General features: G+C 36.4%; 1 protein-coding gene across 2 annotated transcripts; it reads right to left on the bottom strand.

Annotated features, from left to right (window-relative positions):
* Positions 1–1,128: 1,128 nt before the first annotated feature.
* LOC119483563 (homeobox protein engrailed-1-B-like) lies at positions 1,129–7,613 on the bottom strand. Of its 2 annotated transcripts, none has more exons than XM_037761794.1 (2): positions 6,861–7,613; positions 1,129–1,968 (listed from the first exon to the last, which is right to left on the bottom strand). In XM_037761794.1, exons 1-2 carry the CDS (start codon positions 7,306–7,308, stop codon positions 1,634–1,636), a joined length of 783 nt encoding a protein of 260 aa, XP_037617722.1. In that variant the 5' UTR covers positions 7,309–7,613; the 3' UTR covers positions 1,129–1,633. The 2 variants fall into 2 exon arrangements, with proteins under 2 accessions (XP_037617722.1, XP_037617723.1); XM_037761795.1 differs by having other exon boundaries at positions 1,129–1,956; positions 6,861–7,612.
* Positions 7,614–21,650: the final 14,037 nt, after the last annotated feature.

Below are 21,650 nucleotides of genomic sequence, written 5' to 3' on the forward strand. Positions count from 1 at the left end.
TTGTATTTTTGTATTTCTGTCTCTGCCCCATCGTCTCAAATATTTAAAAAATATTTAAAATTAAATAATCCAGTTTTAACCATATAGTCAGCAATTAATTAATAATGTACTAAGTTTTTCTATTTTTAATTTATTGAAATTGAATAGTTTTAAGAATTTAAAAGTATGTTATTAATTACGGGTTGCTCCTTTAAATTTTCTTTATGGGAAGTCCAGTTAAACCATGCTGGTTGTGTAGTTGAAGTGACAAAATAAAAAAAATAATTAAAAATTAGATACATTTTTAATTAATAAACATAATTTTCTCCTTATTCATTTCAATCAGAGTATTCAAAAATAAATAAATAAATAAAAATCAGTCTGAACTCGACCTGAATAATAATAGTAATAGGTTTAACATTTTTTTTATCACCAAAAACGCTGTCTAATTTATTCAAAATTTTGTAATTTAAATGCATGTTATTAATTATGGGTTGCTCCTTTAAATTTGCTGAGTGAACTATATATTTTATGTTTATGTGAAGTCCAGTTAAAGCCATGCTGGTTGTGACAAAAGTGTCAAAATAAAAAAAAAATAGATTGTACAACTATCCATCATAATTTTGTCCTTATTCATTTCAATTAGGGTATTAAAATTAAATAAAAATGCACTTAACAAAAGATCAGTCTGAACTCGGCCTGAATAATAATAATAATAATAATATTAATAATAATAGGCTGAATAATAGGTTTTAACATGTTTTATCACCAAAAAGGCTGTTTAATTTATTACATTTTTAATAATTCAAAAGCATCTTATTAATTACGGGTTGCTCCTTTAAATTTGCTGAGTGAACTATATATTTTATGTTTATGGGAAATCCAGTTAAAGCTGGTTGTGTGGCTGAAGTGACAAAATTAAAAGAAAATAATTTAAAAGAATAGATAATAATTTTAATAATATAATAATCATAATTTTTCTCCTTATTAATTTTAATTAAAAAATAAATAAAAATCCACTTAACAAAAGATCAGTCTAAACTCGGCCTGCATAATAATCATAATGATAATAATAATAATAGGTTTTTAACATTTTTTATCACCAAAAACACAGTTTTGTCTGTGGAAACGAATGAAAAGAAGTCCATATATATCTACCGTTCTCTTCTTTATTTCAGTCTACATGTGAACATATTAAAATCTTTGGCTTGTTTTGAGTCGGATGTGTTGAAGGAAAAATGTGTCGCATGTAAAGTATGAAGGGGGGGGGGACCACAAAAAACCCTATAGAGCCAATTAGACAGAAAACAGACAGGAAAAGACCCGGATGAGAGGTGAAATTAAATATACTGTATACAACATGATAACTGTTTGGCTATATAAACTTTAATAACGACCGTTCATTTATATAATTATGTCCATATACTGTCACCATAAACAGAAATCTGTGTTTTTTTTAAATAGTGTTCATTTTTTTATCTCCAGAGAGAGTCCAGTTGTGTCCCCCATGCATTGGGGACATGTCTCATTCACTGTCCTCCTTGTCCTCCATGCATTGGGGACATGTCTTATTTACTGTCCTCCTTGTCCCCCATGCATTGGGGACATGTCTTATTCACTGTCCTCCTTGTCCCCCATGCATTGGGGACTTGTCCTATTCACTGTCCTCCTTGTCCTCCTGCACGGTGGTCGTGGAGTGGTTGTACAGTCCTTGCGCCATGAGCTGCAGGGCCAGGCCGTTCTTGTAGCCGGTGGCTTTTTTAATCTTAGCCCTCTTGTTCTGGAACCAGATTTTGATCTGGGACTCGTTCAGGTTCAGTTCCTGAGCCAGACTCTGTCTCCGCTGCTCCGTTATGTACCGGTTGGCCGTGAACTCGGTTTTCAGTCTCTGCAGCTGCTCGGCCGTGAAGGCAGTCCTCGGCCGCTTGTCCTCCTTGGTGCTGCTCTTCTTCTTTTTCAGTTTGCGTGTCCTTGGGCCTGGCGTGGAGACAACAAGGGGAATAAAATATTTATTCTACTGCTGGAAACGCAGCAGGCGCGTATAGTGCTCAATATCATCAAATGTAGGTCAGTTCATCATTTCACCATCATCTGCAGCGTAATCCAATGTCCATCATTTCATAGTAGCGCTGTCAATCGATTAAAATATATGTTATGTGTTTTGTTTTTTTTGTTTGCTTTGTTGTTGTTGTTTTTTTTAACTCTACTCTTTCTTTTTGTCATTATTATTATTGTTATTTCTTTTCTTGGTTTTGGTTTGGTTTTGAATGTTAAGGGTACTTGATGGGTTTGTCTGTAAAGCTCATCTACTTAAAAGCTGGTTTATAGACTGTTGTAATTACAAAAACAGTGGATTGCATATATGAAAACACAAACATTTTTTATCTGTTCAAAATGTACCTTAAAGGGAGATTTGTCAAGTATTTAATAGTCTTATCAACATGGGAGTGGGCAAATATACTGCATTATGCAAATGTATGTTTATATTTATTATTGGAAATCAATTAACAACACAAAACAATGACAGATATTGTCCAGAAACCCTCACAGGTACTGCATTTAGCATAAAACAATATGCTCAAATCATAACATGGCAAACTGCAGCCCAACAGGCAACAACAGCTGTCAGTGTGTCAGTGTGCTGACTTGACTATGACTTGCCCCAAACTGCATGTGATTATCATAAAGTGGGCATGTCTGTAAAGGGGAGACTCGTGGGTACCCATAGAACCCATTTTCATTCACATATCTGGAGGTCAAAGGTCAAGGGACCCCTTTGAAAATGACCAGGACAGTGTTTCCTCACCAAGATTTAGTGTAAGTTTGGAGCGTTATTTATCCTCCTTCACGACAAGCTAGTATGACATGGTTGGTACCAAAACTGAGCCTGTTACAACCCAAAACATTGCAAGTTGCATTAATGCATTAAAAAAATTAGTGGCCTTAAAACGAATTTGCGTTATAATTGCGTTAACTTTAACAGCCCTATTTCATAACCTTTAAAACACAAATGGAATATAGTAACACACTCCTGTTAACAGCAATAGCAGATCAATAGAAACAGAATTATAGTCTAGTTTTTAATCATTTAAAATAGGGTGAATTAGCCAGATTTGGGATGCTTTTTTTTCATTTCAGATTTCTGGAATATAATGCGATAAGAAGCCAATATATTAAATCACACCAGTACTGAAACCCCAGGATGTGTCCTAGTCAAACCAAAAAAAGAAAATGCACACTCTTAAAAGAAATGGTAGACATGTCAGTACTCTTAGTGCCAAGTTTTATCAGACAAATCTTGATTTTCTAATGTAGGACAGTCGTGTCCGATATGTGGGACACTGAAAAGTCTGTGAAAAGACCTAAAAATCACCTTAATTAATTCAAAACACTGAAGGCTAAATGTGTAACCCCATGTTCAGTAATTTAATGTTACTGCTGTTACAAAACCTAGGCTTGTAGGTGGATGTTACATGGAGAATCGAACATCAATAAAACTATAAATAATAATAAATAAAGACTATAATAGTTTTGAAGCATTTAGGCATATTAGAAAGACATTAAATATCAATAGTTTTATTGACTTTTATTCATTTTAGGAAGATCTACACCCACTGGAGCTTAGGTGTCCCACATTAGGCAGTGTCCCACTTTACGGCAACTCACCCTATTATGAATATATTGACTTTTTCCTCCGCCATGAAATTTAGGCCCACTAAAGGTCTCATTGAGACTGCAAAACCCTACATCAACGTGTGATTATTAATTTATATTCAGCTAATATTATTGAATCTGAGGAGTTCATGTGTGTGTTCATGACTTATAATGTGGAAGATAATTAATAGAAGAAAGAAAAGAAATAAATTAATATTAGGTCAGCAATGTCCTGTATCCTTATAACACCAAATGATTTTAAAAGTGTAATAGTCTGTTTTTACTCGTGCCCAGAATTAAATTGCATTCATGGATTAATAAAGTTGTATTGTATAAAAACAAAACATTACACAGTACAAAGCACAGCACACAGGGAAATTTAGCTTCTGCATTTAACCCATTATTAGGAGGATTGGTCGGTGCCTTGCTCAAGGGCAACTTTTGATTTGAATTGGAGGGAAATGGTGGAGACAGTTGCAGAAAAAAACAAAAACAAAGAAAAGTTGTTTTCATTGTTGTAATAAAGACATGTGGAGGTTTTGGTGTGTGGATGTGGTGTAGCCTCCAGGAGATGCGTTAAAGTGCCCATGCATGTAGCCAAAACAAGCGAGTCTCTCTGCAGACTTCACAGATCCACATCATCAAAACCTCTCATATACTATTAATGCTGTCCATGCAGGCCTTTATGGGTTACTTCATTATAAACATGGCTGCAGCGCTGTGTGCACAAATCAGACCGAGATGCATGCACCGAATACAGCAGAAATGTGTCATAACATACTGTAGTTATTCATCTGTATGTGTGATATTAAGACGCTGTAGTTTATGCACTGATTGTTGATTTAATGCAATATACGACACACTTAAAGGGAAGCTTGGATAAAGCGTTATAAACGCACAGTCCGATAAACCGGATAGAAAAGAAAAAAAAGAAAAATCAAATAAAAAAGCATCCCTTGTCCATTAAAAAGCACCTTCATCATGAAAAAAATATTTGTATTTATTTAATATTTAATATTATTATTATGCAAAATTATACTATCGAATTCAGACATCGTTCTGCTGTTATTTTTATAATTATTATTATTATTAAAAAAACACTTATTTCAGCTGTAAATGACGAGCTTTAACTCTCCAATTTTGTCTCCAGACACTGAACGCATCAACTGCACCAATTCAGGTTAAAAGGGGATTTTTGGAGCGAATGAAAATATATTCTAGCCTAATTGTTTTGTTATAATTTCATTGTTTTTCAAAAAATATAAACCACAACAATGACCACTCCATCACCTTTATTTAATATAGTTTTAAAACCACACTGAAAACCATTTGCATTTGATAATAAATCCTTTTTAGATCATATATTTTGGTAAAATTGGTTTATTATAAGCTAGTACGTGTGATGGTGTGACGTTTACAAATCATAATATCTGTGCAATCCAACTATTGTTTATTATTACCATAAATGACTGTTATTTTTGTTGTAATACTACTACTAAAATATCTATTAAAATATGACAGAACTGCAGTATTTGAGCCATTTTTTAAAACACATAAGACACATTATAATGCAGATGAGCAACGAAAAAAACAAACAATAGTAGCCTATTGTTATAGCTATGATATAATCCATAATTATCAGCTTTAAATATATGAACGTATGCTGTCAAAAGAATACTTCTCACCCATTATTTGGAGGCCTAATATCTCTTTTTATTACTCAAAACCTTTAAGCATAATGTGATTAATTTGTGCACCGAATTACATTGAAAATGATGCCATTTTGAGCCATTTTGTAAAACATATAAGACACATTTTAATGCATATGAGCAAAGAGAAACCAGACAGAGGAGCCTATTGTTATAGCTATGATATAATCCATAATAATGATGAAATTGCACACCGAATTACATTGAAAATTATGCCGATTTTAAGATGACATATTATACAAGCTATTAATAAATACCCTGCAACAAATATGAGACACTATATACCATAATAAGCTTTAATGTTTCCAATCGGCTTGTGCGTAAAAGTGTCTTTGTGCGTAAAAGTGTCTTTGTGTGAGAGAGAGGAGATACACTCTATTTTCATATTTTCAAATGTTTGTTCCTATTTTATTTCGTAATTGCATTTATTTTCTAAAAATAAAATCCTGTGTTTTGATTGGCTGGCCACACTTGGACGCACTTGGCTACAGAAACATTAGGGTTTCTAATTCTTAGGGTTTCTGTTTCCAATCGGCGTGTGCGTAAAGGTGTCTGTGCGTAAAAGTGTCTTTGTGTGAGGAGAAAGGAGATACACTCTATTTTCATATTCATAATCATTTTATTATGGTAATGTTTGTTCCTATTTTTATTTCAAATTTACATATAATTTTCTAAAATAAATAAATAATAAATAAATGTGATTGGCTGGCCACATTTGGACGCACTTGGCTACAGACACATTGAATATTGCTCATATGAATACATTTAATAAAACTGTGGAGGTGCGTGAAGTGTCTTTGTGCGTAAAAGTGTCTTTGTGTGAGAGAGACGAGATACACTATTTTCATATTCATAATCACTTTATTTTGGTAATGTTTGTTCCTATTTTATTTCAATATTATATATATATATTCAATTATATATAATTTTCTAAAATAAAATCCTATGTTTGATTGGCAGGCCACACTTGGATATACAGAAACATTGCTTATTTCTCACATAAATATCTTTGCATTTAATAAAACTGTGGAGGAAGTGAACCATGCGTAGAAGTGTCTTTGTGCGAGGAGGCATATACACTCTATTTTCATAATCATTTTATTTTGGTAATGCTTGTTTCTATTTTATTTCACAATGGCATTTATTTTCTAAAATAAAATCCTCTGTTTTCATTCAAAAGTAAAAGTGTCTTTGTGTGAGAGAGAGAGAGGAGATACACTCTATTTTCATATTCATTGTCATTTTATTTTGGTAATGTTTGTTCCTATTTTATTTCAATATTATATATATATATATATAATAATATATATATTCAATTATATATAATTTTCTAAAAATAAAATCCTGTGTTTTGATTGGCTGGCCACACTAGGACACACTAGGAAGCACCAGAAACATTAAATATTTCTACTATAAACAACTTTGCCTTTAATAAAACTGTGGAGGAAGAAGAAGGGTAAAGTCCCCCAGCCCTCCAGCACCCCAGTTGGTATAACTCTGTGACTATTATCGCCTTACCAGATGAGGGCCGGTCCGAGTATCTGGTACAGTAAACCCAAGCTGGCCACAACATGGGCTGGCTCTCCTTGGTCCTGGGAGGAGGAGATCCTCCATCATTCCTGCCACTCACAACCCTAATAGACGAGCTCGGTTCAGCCTGTTTGGACGAGTTCTGCTTGTTCGACGGCGAGGAGGACGTGGAGGAAGATGAAGAAGAGGAGGACGAAGAAGGTGATGAAGAGGTGCTGTCGCTGCTGCAGTTGGAGTCCAGACACGCAGCTTGCAGACGCGCACCCAGCAGGTTCTCCTTTCTGCAGCCGAAGTCAGGTCGCAGGATGTTGTCTATGAAGAAGTTGGTGGTTCTGTGGTTCTGCTGCTGTAAAGCTTGGTGGGGTAAAATCACAGGAGGAGATGGGAGGTTCATGCTCTCCTCCTCGTTGGTGGAGTCCTTCTGCTCTTCTTCCATAGCTGGGAGAGAAAAAAACTCCACTTGTTGCACCACCTCCTTCAGGTATCCAATTAATTAGAAGAACAGCATTAAAAAATATATTTTTATTATCCTAAAAGCCTCCCTGGCATAGCTCCCCGTTAGTCCCTCTCTCTCCGGTGCACCATAATATCTGCCTCCCTTCCTAAACTCTCTCCTCCTCCATGTGTGTGTTTCTTTCTGTCTCTTACACACACCCTCAGACAGGAACCACGTGTGCGAGGTTGGACCAATCAGGAGCTGAGTTCGGATTCTGTCACAGGTGATGGCGTCCAATCAGGAGAGAGCAGCAGAACTAGGGATAAATGTTACAACAGAAACTATGTTTTTATATTGAAATACTCACTTTTAAATCACATTTGGGGGTTTTTATTTTTTTTATACTTTATTTTTTCCTTTTTTTCAAGGCTGTTTTCATATATGCAATCCACTGTTTGTAATTACAACAGTCTATAAACATTTGGGTTTTTAAAGACTATTATTTACTAATATGCTAAATGGAGATTTGTTTTTAAGAAAAATATATTATTAAAATGACTTATGCTAATGAGAATTTTAAGTTTAGTTTAAGATAGTTTGGGGTTTTTAAAGGTCCCATATTGTCGTTTATATTATGAAGCGGGTTTAAGTGCTATATAAATACTGTTAAACTATCAAAACACACAGCCCGTATTCAAAAATTGTGCGTTTGAAACAAGCCGTTTCTGTCCATTTGTGATGTCACAAATATACACTATTTAGACCATTACACATTAAACGTAAACATTCTAAATGTGTCCCAGTTTATTTCCTGTTGCAGTGTATGTAAATAACATCAGCTGACAGGAAGTAAACATGGACCAAAGCTGTTGCCTAGCAACACAATTCCGTTGCAATTCCATTGAAATGTGCTAAAACGGAGCGTTTCAGACAGAGGGGTAAATACAGGTATATTCAGGCAGACAGTATGAGGAAAATAAAGGGTTTTTTTGAACATTACAGCATGTGAACATGTTCTATTAGACACAAAATACAAGTATGAACCTGAAAATGAGCACGATATGGGAACTTTAATGACTATTTTTTGCTTATATGCTAAATGGAGATTTGTTTATAAGAAAATGAAGTGTTGTTGACTGGCTAACACGGCAGGAACATTAGCTATAGGCTAAAATATTCCCCAAATTAACCTAACATTTGCACAAAATGTTGCTTTTATAAAAAGTATTAAAGCTAAAGGTCTCTAAAAAGGTCTAGTTGGTCATCTTCACTGTCACTAGCAATTTCATTTCATTTTTCGCCTCTTTGTGACGCATTTAGGGTTTAAACATCCAGATTTTGGACAATTTTGGCAGCAGGACAAAAATAAAACAACAGTGGGATAAATGACAGAAAGTATGTTTTTTCATCAAAATATTCATTCTTAAATCACATTTTTCTTTTTTAAAAGACTTATTTACTTATTTGTTAAATGGAGATTTGTTTATAAGAAAAATGTTATTTAAATGACTTATGCTAATGGGAATTTTAAGTTTAGTTTAAAGGTCCCATATCGTGCTCATTTTCAGGTTCATACTTGTATTTTGTGTTTCTACTAGAACATGTTTACATGCTGCATGTTAAAAAAAAAACTTTATTTTCCTCATACTGTTTGCCTGAATATACCTGTGTTTACCCTCTGTCTGAAACGCTCCGTTTTAGTGCATTTCAATGGAATTGCAATGGAATTGCATTGCTAGGCAACAGTTTGGGTCCATGTTTACTTCCTGTCAGCTGATGTTATTCACATACACTGCAAACAGGAAATAAACTGGGACACATTTACAATGTTTACGTTTAAAACTGTGTAACGGTCTAAATATTGTATATTTGTGACATCACAAATGGACAGAAATCCTAACGGCTTGTTTCAAACGTACAATTTCTGAATACGGGCTGTGTCTATTTCTTCATATATTGAGTGTTTTGATAGTTTAACAGTATTTATAAAGCACTTAAACCTGCTTTATAATGTAAAAGACATGAAAATCTCACTTTTTACAATATGGGACCTTTAAGATAGCTTACCAACTAATACGCTTTGACTTAGGCTATGCTCGTGTTAAATCACATTTTGGGTTTTTTTAAAGACTTTCATTCACTTATATGCTAAGAGAAGATTTGTTCATAAGAAAACTATATTATTAAAATGACTATTTTAAGTTTAGTATAAGCTATTTTACCACTTAATCAGGCTATGCTCATGTTGTTGAGTGGCTATAGGCTAAATTATTCCCAAAACTAAGCCAACATTTGCACAAAACGTTGTTATTTTAGAGAAAAAGAATGATAGGTGTGCCCTATAAAGTTAAACACCTCTAAAAGCTTTTCACTGCCACTAGCATTTTAATTTAATTATTTTTAATTATTTTTATTGGCCTTTTATTGTCATTCTTTCGCCTATATGTGACGCATTTAGGCCAATTTGTATGATTTTGGCAGCAGGACAAAAATGCACTTTTTTTCCACTAATATATTAAAAAAAATATGAGTGAAAAATAAAGATTTTAGAAACACAATGAGGCGTAGAAAACACTGATAATAAAATCTCCAGAATAAGAATAAAATTGCCACCACAGCTCTAATTGGCGATTTGAAATAATAATATTAATAATCATAATAGCAACAGCATGAAAAAGTGGGGACGTGTTGATGTTTAACACGGTGAAATCTTTATCCCACAGGCCGGAGCGAGGGATTCATGGCTACTTAATTAAATTCCAATTAGGACAGTATCAATATGGTGTTTAGCCGCAGAGCCATTGTGCGTAAATGAGCACTCAGTCTGCTCTTATCTGGGGCCCGCAAAGAGAGGCTCCTTGAGAGGGGCTGCAAAAGATAATTTATAGCTTTTAATTAGTCTTCATTCCGCCCGATCAGGCCGGCGTTCATCACTGGGAGCGGGGCTGAATAAAACCCGGGTGAAAAGCGCTGTCACCGGTCCCTGGCAGGGCCCTTAATCAAAGTGAAGCAGGGGCCACGCTACAAGCCGCGTAATTTCCAAGGTGCTGATAAAGCGCGTTGAATAATAGCGGGGGCCCTCGGAGACACCATTTACAGAAATGACTTTATTGACGGCTTAACGTTGGTAATTCATTTTGCCTTTCATGTATTGGGAGCCGGATTTGTCGCCGTAATAGGATGATAAATGCACTGACGGATCGCAGCACCAGGTTTTTATTGAGTAGCCTATATAGCCTGGTGCTTCCTAGTGCGCACACACACACACACACACACTCACACAAGGTTTATGATGAGGCTCTTGTTGAAAAGCTGTCTGCAGTAAAGGCATGACATGTGCAGACTGAACCAGAGCTGCTTCTATAATAATACAGAAGAAGAAAATTCCATATTTTTAGGTGTTTTACTTGATTATTTCCTTCCTGTGTGAAGGATTGGATGAAATAATGTATGGAAAACTGTCTTTTATATATTCTACATTTGATTTATTGACTATATCTTTGTTCTTGCTTTTGCCTTACATCTATTATAAGAGTTCAAAACAGCCAATGCTGTTGTAACACAGTTGCTTTAATCTAATTTCCTACGACTATGGATATCTAAAGAGTGTGTTTGGCATTTCTAAAAAGGTAATACATTTGTTTTAAATTTTTTCATAAAGACAAAAAGGTGTTGAGTTTAATATTAAATAAAAAACCCACACACTAAGCCCATACTTCTTATAAAAGCCAGTGCCAGGGCACAAATGAAACATATATAAGTCTAAAATATAGGTCTAATTTTAGCCTTAGCCCTGTTAAACACATTGAAACTAAAACAGGAGCTTCATCATCACAAAATATTTACTTTAATCAAATATTCGGCCTTCAAATTTAAGAGGATAAATGATTAAAATAAACTTTAAAATGTATAACCTGCAGTGAAAGTTAAACTCTGCAGCTTGTTTTGTGTCCACAAAACCTAAGAATGCTTCATGTCAGTTTGTGCATAAATAAATAAATATATTTTTTAAATATTTATTTATAAGTTTTCAGTTTTGTAAAATGCATCAAACATGTTTCATGTTTCAAATGACAAAATAATAAGGTGTGATGGTGTGAGTAAAGTTTGGAGTGGATTCTGTCTCAAGGTGCTGCAGCTGCATGCTTATGATGCCACCTAGTGGAGGAAGATGGGAACTAGTGGTCTGTTACAGTACTGAGTAATAAAGCACAGAGTATTGTGGTTTATAGGAGGCTCTGTGAGGTTCTGTTAGCACATTTTGATGGGTTTTAATGCAGTTGTTTTTAGTTAAAGTTGACATAAACAGAGGATGTAATAATGGTATTGGGTAAGGTTTGATTCTCACCTGTCCTCCTTAGTATAAAGACATCAAGGGCTTTATTAAGTTGAACAAAACTTGCATTAAATCAGTTGCTAAATCCAGATAGCGTATATTTATGGGATGTTCTGTGTGTGAACCTCTGGGCTCAAGTATCCACATCTGGAAACCCAGAAAGTCAAAGTATAGAACTCTGGCACCATCTAGTGACTCTGATGTGTATGTGGCGTAAACATTTTTAACCTGTGTTTCACTTTGGATGTGACATGTTAGTCTGTATGGCAGACATCATATACTGTAGAGTAATAAACAAACCAATCTGCTTTTTAAATTAATATCAGGTCTTTATATTAAAAAGTATTTCAGCGATACCTTTTATTTTTTTTACTTATAGAGAGACTAAATTGGAAGAAAAGATAAATAAATTAAAATAAATTCTAAATAAATTAAATATATTTAGCTTACATTAAATATTAATTAAGGCTAGGTTAAGTTTATTTGTATAGCACCTATTCAAAGTGCTTTACATCAGCTGAAGAAATACATTCAGAAACAATAAAAACAAAACAAATCTGAAAAAATATAATAAACACATTTTTTTCATATAAGTTAATATAAGTTTAACATTTTTTTAAACTAATCATGTATAATTTTATTTTGAAATATCAGTAGACCCAAATATATCCACAATAAAATGTAGATTTCAAAGGACACTTTGTTGGGTAAGATATGTTCACACATGACATATGAATACAAACATCCGAAATATTACATAATATATATTTTGTGACAGTGATACTATATATATATATATGATGGAGGTATACTGTACTGTATATCGACAAATTCTTCCTTACAATACTGTGCGTGTCCACTAGATGTCAGAGTAAAGCAGCTGGAAAAAATTAAGAAACACAATTTAAAAAAAAATCTGAATTAATAAATTAGAAACAACACTGAAGTTAAACATTTTTTAAATATAATTTTTTATTTTATTTTTCAAATACAACAACAGTAGATCTAAATATATTCATATAATATTTTCCATTATGTTATCCATTTATATCGACAATTTCTTCTTTGCAACATTGTTCTTGTCCACTACATATCAGAGTAAAGCACCTGATAAAAAACAATAAAAAAACTTAAATATAATAAAATTATTAATAAATTAGAAACAACACATAAGTGAAACATTTTTCAAATAATCATATTTAATTTTATTTTAAAATACAGTATCAGTACACCTAAATATATTCATATTATATTTATTTTGTGACAGTGAAACTGTAATGTATATGAAAATTTCTTCTTTGCAGTACTGTGCTTGTCCACTAGATGTCAGAGTAAAGCAGCTGAAGAAAGACACTGAACTGTTGTAACCATCTCACTATAACTGAGGAGACACTTACAAGCAAAAAAGAAGCATTAATCAGCAGAGATGCAAACAGGATAAACAGGCTCACGTACAAATATTCGTCTCCCTTCATAAAAGCCAATAAAACCAACAACTAAAGCATTTTCTCATTTAAACAATAAGTTATGTTGGTTTTAAAATGTCAGCGTTATAATGCCAAATATCTCAACTTGTCTGAGACGTCTAAACTACAGCATGCGAGGCTGTAAAACCATCCAAGAAACATCCGATGAATAACGACCGACTGTTTCCCACTTTTTCATTGTTTGACATTTCACAACTTTGTGCCACAAGTGTCAAATTTAAGCAGATTTGTGGCGACGCCAGACAAATGTTAAAGAGGTATCACAATCAGGGATGGATTTTAAATGGTGATACTCTCAACCCTGTCACTTTGTGCCATAGTATTGACATGCCAGCGATGTACAGAGGACATGTTTGCATACTAAACGGTGATTATCATTCACTGAGTCCTCTCTCTCTCTCTCTCTCTCTCTCTCTAAGGTTCAGCTCTCTGCAGTAATAATACATGAAGGGCTCCTCTCCTTCATCCATTAATCAGGAGGGAGGCTGAGGTAAAGGAGGGCTGATCTTTGGCCTCCACACACACACACACACTCTCACCTATCATTAATAATTGAAGGGATATTAATGCAGATAAATAATTAAGCTTGGGGGGAATCTCTTCAGAGTCCTAATGAGGAGAGGGGGACAGATTGCTCCTTAGTCTTATTACACCTCGCTGAGAAGTTTGCGAAAGCTTCAGGTGGTGATAAATGAGCCCCATTTAGTAATTGGCAAATTAAATCGATGCACTGACACTTTGCTGGGCTTGTGTTAACACAATTAACCGTCTTGCTTCATGGTGTTGCTAAAATGTGGATGATGTGTTTCTACGGCTCCAGGGATGGCCAGCGTAAATCTACAACTATGGGATGGATATTCAAATATACAGACATTCATGGTCCCCAGAGGATGAAGCCTACTGTTTTTTCCATACTTGCCAACATTGAGATCTCAAAAATAGGGAGGATTTCAAAACCAAAGTGGGGCGTCTGGGGGTTTGAGACTAACTAAGTGTGAAAATAACAAAATACTAAGTACACCGCAACAGTATTTTCTTGTTAAATAGGCCTACTTTTGATGTTACTTTTCACTCTCAGGAAAGAAAACTGAATAATTTGCCCATCTGGCGTGAATTTGTGTGAATCTCTGGTATAAAGGAGGCTAATATTCATTAATTTTTTGATGTGCTAGAGTATTTCTTTCTCTTAGTACTCTCCATTTCTCTCTCCGTCTCTCACTCACTGAAGGTCCTTTCAGACACAATGCTACAACGGCACCACTGTGCTCTGAAACCCATTATTTCCAGTGGCTGTGATGAGCGGCGAGCACAGTTCAAACCGCGCCGGGATGTCGTGAGCAGCTCTCCTTCGCCGGTAAAAAGACATTTGGCAGTAGCTTTATTGTCGTCCGGGTGGAAACAGTAGGGCAGTAAAGTCAGTGCCAGAAACAGGTTGAGATAACGGAAAGGAAATTCATTTTCAGTCGAGGCAGACCGCCGCGGTAGTGGTGCTTTTTTTTCACATTCGAATATAAATTTTCAAATTCGAATATCTATTTTTTTTTACTATTCGAATATATATTTGAATTTAGAATATTGGTTGATAGCCCGAATCCGTATATACCTGTATTCACCCTCTGTCTGAACCATGTACCATCATGAGGTATTGGAAATGTTTGGATCACACGAGTCTGAAACAATCCTTTGCAGCCACCTCTGGAATCTAATTCTACTAATGATATACTACGAATAATACTTTTGTAGAAATTATTACGATGTGCAAATCTAATTTTGACAACTTAAGAGCACACAAATCTTGGCGCACTCGCTGTGATCTTTGGCGCCCCTCTAAGGGGGGCCCAGACCTTAGTTTGGGAACCACTGGTCTAAACATGACCTAAGGGCTGTTTCATAGAGACAACATCTTTGCTCATTTGTTTTTTGATGTCATGAATTCATGATTATTATGTATTTTTCCCATTTTTTCTTTTTTAAAAACAACTCCCATCACCTCAGCGTGAGTGTATTTATGGATTGTTTATCAGAACACATCAAGCAGCAGCGTATGAAAGCGTGACTGAAGCGCTCTCAGCATGTGTGTGCTCTCATCAGCCATGCTGCCCGGGGCCACTCTAACCTTTCACTCGACTCTCTGAGGATCGCCTCTCTCTCATCTGGCATCCTCGGCCTGTCACTGTCGTCAGCCAGAGCCGAGATGAAAGATATAGTCCTCATTGGCTTTGTTACAATAAAAAGCCGCCCGCTCCAATGACTTATTTCCTTAACCTTTACTCCCCTATATTCACAAATGACAGATTGCATGACACGGGGGGATTAGAAAAAAACTCCCTTAGAGATATGGTGATAAATTAATGATATCTCGGACAAGTCGTTATCAGATTTGAAAGCAGACGGATGACAGCCATTTTGAGTAATATAAGGAGGCAATGACTCTAACAGACAGAAAGTAGAGCTTTATAAATAAGTAAACTAGAAATAAGCATCTGAATGAGGTGGATGGTGAACATATTTTAAAGGCTCTAAAACTCCTGTCTTATGATGAGCCGAGGGAGGCAGCAGGACATAAATAATGACCATATAAATGTGCGAGAGGAAGAGGGGATGAGGGGATGAGGAGACGGCAGCAGGCAGGGAGAGGTGGATGATGGTTGACGGGATAAGAGGTGTGTGTGTGTGTGTGTGTGATTGATTTCTGCGTAGGCTCTTTTAGCCTCTCATTATGGCCCGGCCCCGGGAACAAGACAGGGATGTGTTTCTGACACTTCTGCCATTTTCCTTCTCTGCCTGCAAATCATCTGTGTGCATATGTCTTGTATTTCTGGCTGCTTTCAGATCAAATGTCCTCACAAAAGATATACTGTAAATGTAATTTCCAAGAGAATATAGTTAAAGTCAGGGTTAAAGTAGTTTAAAGGAAAGGAAAAAGGAATAGTTTGACATTTTGGGGAATATTCTCATTGCTTTCTTGAGAGTTAGACGAGAAGATTGATACCACACGCTAACCATCTCCTGGCCCTATAGCTTCATATTTAGCATCATGCTGCAGTGGTACCTTCATGAGTATGACATCACATTACAGTAGAGTTATCTTCAGAAATTAAAAATAATTAGTGCAAAGTTGAGGTCCTATATAGACGATTTCTTGCCTTGCATCAGGATGAAATATCACATAATTAAATTATTTTTTCATTATGATTATGGGATGCTCCTCTCTGTCTTATTTAAGCCAAGATATGCGCATTAGGGCTGCAGTTAATGATCATTTTCCTGATTATTTTCTTACTTGTTTGCTCTAAAAAATGTCCGAAAAGAGTGAAAAAGACCCATGATGATTTCTCAAAGCCCAAGTTGACTTATTGAAATGTCTTGTTTTGTCTAACCAACAGTTAAAAGTCCAAATACATTTAGTTTATTATCATAGAGGGGGAGAAAAATCAGCCAATAGCCATATTTGAAGCTGAAACAAAATATAGAAAATGATTTAATTGATCTATTGATTATTAAAATTGTTGCCTTCGCAGCATAGCTCTCATTACGATGTTAAAATGACTCAAAGAGCAGCTTTAAATCAATGAAAATCACCGTCTACTAGCTGCCACTGCAGCCTTTAAGGTTTATTTCCCTTCAAGTGTAACAACAATAGATATCAGAGAGTCGATTATAATGACTCTGAAGTGCGCAGCATTTTGACAGGAGATATGTTCACGAGCCTGGAAGCTTATCGTCTTTGCAAAAGCACCCACAGCATCATATTATTTACCAAATAAGCTTAACCCTGAGTTTAAACCCCCGAGGACTCATTTGTCTTTTTTTGTATTCTTTTATTTACTTTCTTTTAGGAAAGTAGTTCAGTCTGCTATTTTATCCCCTTCGCTGTTTCCTTCTCTTTCGCTCTCATCTCTCTGTTCGCCAAGTCTTTCCCTCGTTTGGCCGATTAAACCACAAAAGAGATGTAATTCTCAAAGTGCAGACTGACAGATGAAGTGAGTCAGCATTAGGCTGAATCATTATCCAGCGTATGAATCGTAATACTGGGAATTTATTCCGCCGAAGCGAGATATGCATGAGCGCCTCGGTCTCGGTTTCTGTTTTGGCTGTGCATTGTTTATGTACAGGACAACTGATCTTGTTTTTCATATGTTGTATGAATATACACTTACACTGGCATACATACAAATATTATGGCAATATATTATAGAATGTATCGAATCATATTTGTCTAATATATTACAAAACATATTATTGTCGTCTTCCATATACAGTCAGCTAAATGTACTTAAAGGAACGGGTTAGACTGTTATCAGGCCATTAAATAGGCGTTATCAGCCCCATAGATGTGAGTCAATAGGGGCCTACTACACCCGCTAATATGTTTTATCATCTATTCACATGGTAGATCACTGAAAGAAGGATTAAAAGAACAAAACAGCGACCTCTAGGGACTGTAGTAGTAATTATGACAGGCTCAGTAGTAGTAGTAAACCTAAAGAAACCGTTTTGTTTGAGTTCAAAACGAAATGTTTCATTCCGTTTTACAACGTGGTAGAGCGTGTTGTAAGGTAGTAGGCGTAATAGGCCCCTACTGACCCACATCTATGGTGCTTATAGCAACTGATAACGCCTATTTAACGGCCTGATAACAGTCAAATCGGGTGCTCTATTGGCAGAAATGGAATATAATATTAATAAGTATGTTTTCTTTAGTGTATAATCACCTGAGAATAAGAAATTGTTGTGTTTTCGTTATCTTAGACGTAGCCGTTTATATCTACATAGGGCCCAGAATGGACAAACCAAACACTGGCTCGTGATAGGGACATTCACGTTTTCACGTTTTTGCGTTAGTCCCCGTAGTTCTTCTACACGCTCGGCACATGGGAGAAGTTTCAGTTGGTTGCAAAATGCAACCTCACTGGTCGATGCTGCTGGATCTTACACACTGCTCCTTTAAAGTATCAAAAGTATACATACTTATTATGCAGAATGGCCTCCTTTCAGTGTTATAATATATTATACTATTTGATTATTATTGCTGGTTTTAATGTCCCCAAAAAGAGTTAGACTTCCGACCCTACAGCAAAAAGAAAAATACATATATTAATTTGTGTACAGTCCCTAAAACCTTAGTGTATTCCTTATACAAATGCTCAAATACGCTTTAATCTACCAGACGGTATACACAGTCCCATCTCTAATGCACCGGCTCTCCACTTTTACCTCCTTTCTTTTATTTTCCGGTGAGGATGTACTCCTCTCCCAGCTGTGCGGGTTGCGAGCGCACCAGCTTGAATAAGACTTACACAACAAACAAAAGAGGGAGATAAGCAGAAGGTTTTTAGGTGTCAGATTCACCCTTCTCTGCGGGTCCCTTCAGATGTCCCTCTTTTATATTTCGCTCATGCCACGCTGGCATTTGCATCTCAGGCATGAGCAGTTACTCACGGATCAATCATCGCGGGGATAAAATCAGCGGAGTGAAAGAATGAGGAGAGGTTTTAAAAATGTCCCGATGATTGGCTGCCTGTGCAGGGAGCTTGTCGGCTGCAATTTTTCACGTCGATTCGACAATCAGGCTGGAATCAACTGAGGCGGGCTGCTTTTTACTGCTGGAGACACGTTTGGGCAGCTGGCTGGGGTGTTTTGGAGTTATCAGATTGTAACTTTTAATTGTAATTAAAGAATAAAACTTTACTGCATGTACAACAAGGCAAAACACACACATACAATGTGGTGACACATGCTATCATTACTCCAGCATGATGCCTGTTGCTCAGCTGCCTGTCAAGCTGCATTCCCCCCAACACAATATGCGTGTGTCCCACTTATCTCATCCATCAGAGAATTTCACTACTCCGTCTGTCAGTCAGCAATCCCTCACTGTCACCCAGACTAGAGGGACTGATGATCATCTATCGGGTTGTTATATTTGTGTGTGTGTGTGTATGTGTGTGTGTGTATGAGCATCCGTCTGGCAGCCGATGACACGCACTGCTGTTGATGTCTCAGTTGGTGTCAGCAGCTCCACTTTTCATCTTAAATGTGTCTGCAGTGGGGGCCGAGAGCCTTTACACGACCATCACGCTTTGATCTTTAAACAGTTTTAAAAGGCCTCTGCACGGTGACGTCATCGCTCCGGCTCACATTTGGAAACCTCCCCGAACAGTTAACATCTCAAAACAGGAACACAAAAAACTTAACACATCATGATAAGGTTGTAATTTACTTTTGCCTTATACTCATTTTTACTGAAAAGAGCCTGAACACATCATAATGATAATGCATCCTCCATTAACATTAGCTCTGTGCAGGACCGTGCTGCCCACTGGCTGCAAACAGCTAAAGTTAACTAGCTGTCGTCCTGCCGACTTCAAAACGGATTTGTTATTCATAATGTAGCATTATCTGGACGCGCCGATGGGGAGTTTACTGCGTCCTTTCGGATATTAGATGCCGTTAGTCTTGAGCCTTGGGTACTGTAGAAAAACGAGTATGTCACGTTTTCACAATTTGGGCATCGACTTGGCAGCGAAGTATCAGTTCTTGTGCATCCCTGGTGTTGTCATCTCTGTTCATCTCTGTACTGCAGCCATCTAGGATCTACTCTTGAAGGCATACTATGCCAGAATTGTCACTTATTATTTGAAAACATATCATTCAAAGTTGACCCCTTCCTCCCCCTCGGCTCAACGACACCAGAAGCGCCCGTCCCCTGACCGTAGTTGCCAGAACACAGCCCTGTGTACCACCTGCAGCATCACGTACGGCAGCCAGAGTGAAAGCCAACCCCAGATTCACTCTCGTTTTGGAACACGCTCTGTCTGCTTGGCATTTCGCCTCAATACATTTGTGTTTTTTTCGGCACCGTGTCCACAATTTTTGTAGCTTCCTTTTGGATGTGTGCTTGGGTGGAGGCTACACACCCAGTGCCAAAAGGCTGCTAAAATAGGCAGAGCAGAGGGTAGTATCTCTGCAGATACAGACACTGCAGCACACTTCTAGTGGGACGATTGAGAGGGATTATTTTTGTACGACTCTACAAAAAAAATCCTGCAAAGTATATCTTTAACTAACTTAAAGGAAAATTCTGGTCTATTCCCAATAAATGTGTCTCTATGGGTCATACTAACTTTGAACCTCAGTTGTAGAGATTAGAGAAACCAAACCAAAACTATACTATCTAAGACTAAGCCAAAATGTGTTCAAGGCTTTCACATGATGGGCTTTTTCCGTATATGAACATTAACTGTGCAATTTTTCATCATAAAACTATGATCTACCTCTTTTTGTTTTAATCGAGCAGCTCAAAATAACACGTTCCCTTCTGAGGAAGGCCGTGCTAGTTTGTAGAGTGCAGGAAAATAAGCCAACACCTTAATAGAGGTTTATCTAACCAGACATGCTAATATTTGTTTTCCATGATTTCCATTTAAATTGACAGGGCTGGTGTGTAAACAGCTGTTTTGTGCGTGTGTTTTGTGTGTGTTCCTGAGGGGGGATGGGGTAAAAAAATAAATAAACACAAAACAGCCATCATCTTAATGAAGGCTTACAGCCATATTTGAGTCGGGTGAAGCATTTGCAAATCTTAATACAAGTTAATCAGAAGTGAAACACGGGAGCCGGCAGCCATCGGCTTCTATACCCAGTTAGTTTTATAATCTGATAAGATCTGAAGAGACACATAAAGCATGTTATTTATGTTTCCTCATACTGAGGACTCACACAGGCAGCGTTTTGCTCACAATTTGGTCTTTATTGCCACTACGCCATCTTGCTGTCCTTCAAAATAAAAGCATTAAAGTTACACAAGTAGTGGTTATAGCTAAGAGATCCATGTCAAAAATGTTACTTTTAAAAATTATTCATTTGTCTTACGCAGCACCTCCTCCTAATAACTTACTATTAATAACAAAAAGCAAACTTTTTTTGTCAAACAATATTTATTTGCATATATGACAACAAAATATAACCGATTCAATATCAATGCAAGACATCCATTTGTATCTTTGACGTGTGGTTATTGGGTTATTTAGTGAAACATTGAACACGACTCAAAGCACCACGATGTTGCTCGCTACAGCAGTCAAGATGGTCTAGATTTATTGCATCTTATCTAATGCATTTAGAATATGTTCCACTGACGTAATCGGACCATTTAAACTGATCGTATCTTCTGAAACAGGTCCAGCTCATCCAGTTCAGGTGCATGACTGTGAATCGTGGGAACATATACTGTATGTACAGTACGCCTGTTTAAGTTGTTGCTCCCATTTTGCCATTACACTGATGATGTGCTTACTTTAGGGCAAAAAAAAAGGTGTCAATATTTTAGTTACCACAGTAAAGGCCTGGTATAGAGCTATAACCGGACCCAATTTCCACTGTAAAAAAATAAAACCCCATACATTATTCATGACATAACGCAGACTATAAGGTCTGCATTTTAAAAAATACATTAAAAAATTAAGAAATGCTGGGACATTGGTGCAAACCCGCCCCGATTCAAGCCGAAATTACAG

Source organism: Sebastes umbrosus, chromosome 24, assembly GCF_015220745.1.
Source record: "Sebastes umbrosus isolate fSebUmb1 chromosome 24, fSebUmb1.pri, whole genome shotgun sequence".
Lineage (NCBI taxonomy): Eukaryota > Metazoa > Chordata > Actinopteri > Perciformes > Sebastidae > Sebastes > Sebastes umbrosus.

Excerpts from the sequence above, each read along its gene's own strand:
- LOC119483563 (XM_037761794.1), bottom strand. The coding sequence starts at position 7,308 with ATGGAAGAAGAGCAGAAGGACTCCACCAACGAGGAGGAGAGCATGAAC. Across the intron at positions 1,969-6,860 it reads CTCGGACCGGCCCTCATCTG|TCTCCACGCCAGGCCCAAGG; the intron begins GTAAGGCGATAA and ends TTCCCCTTGTTG.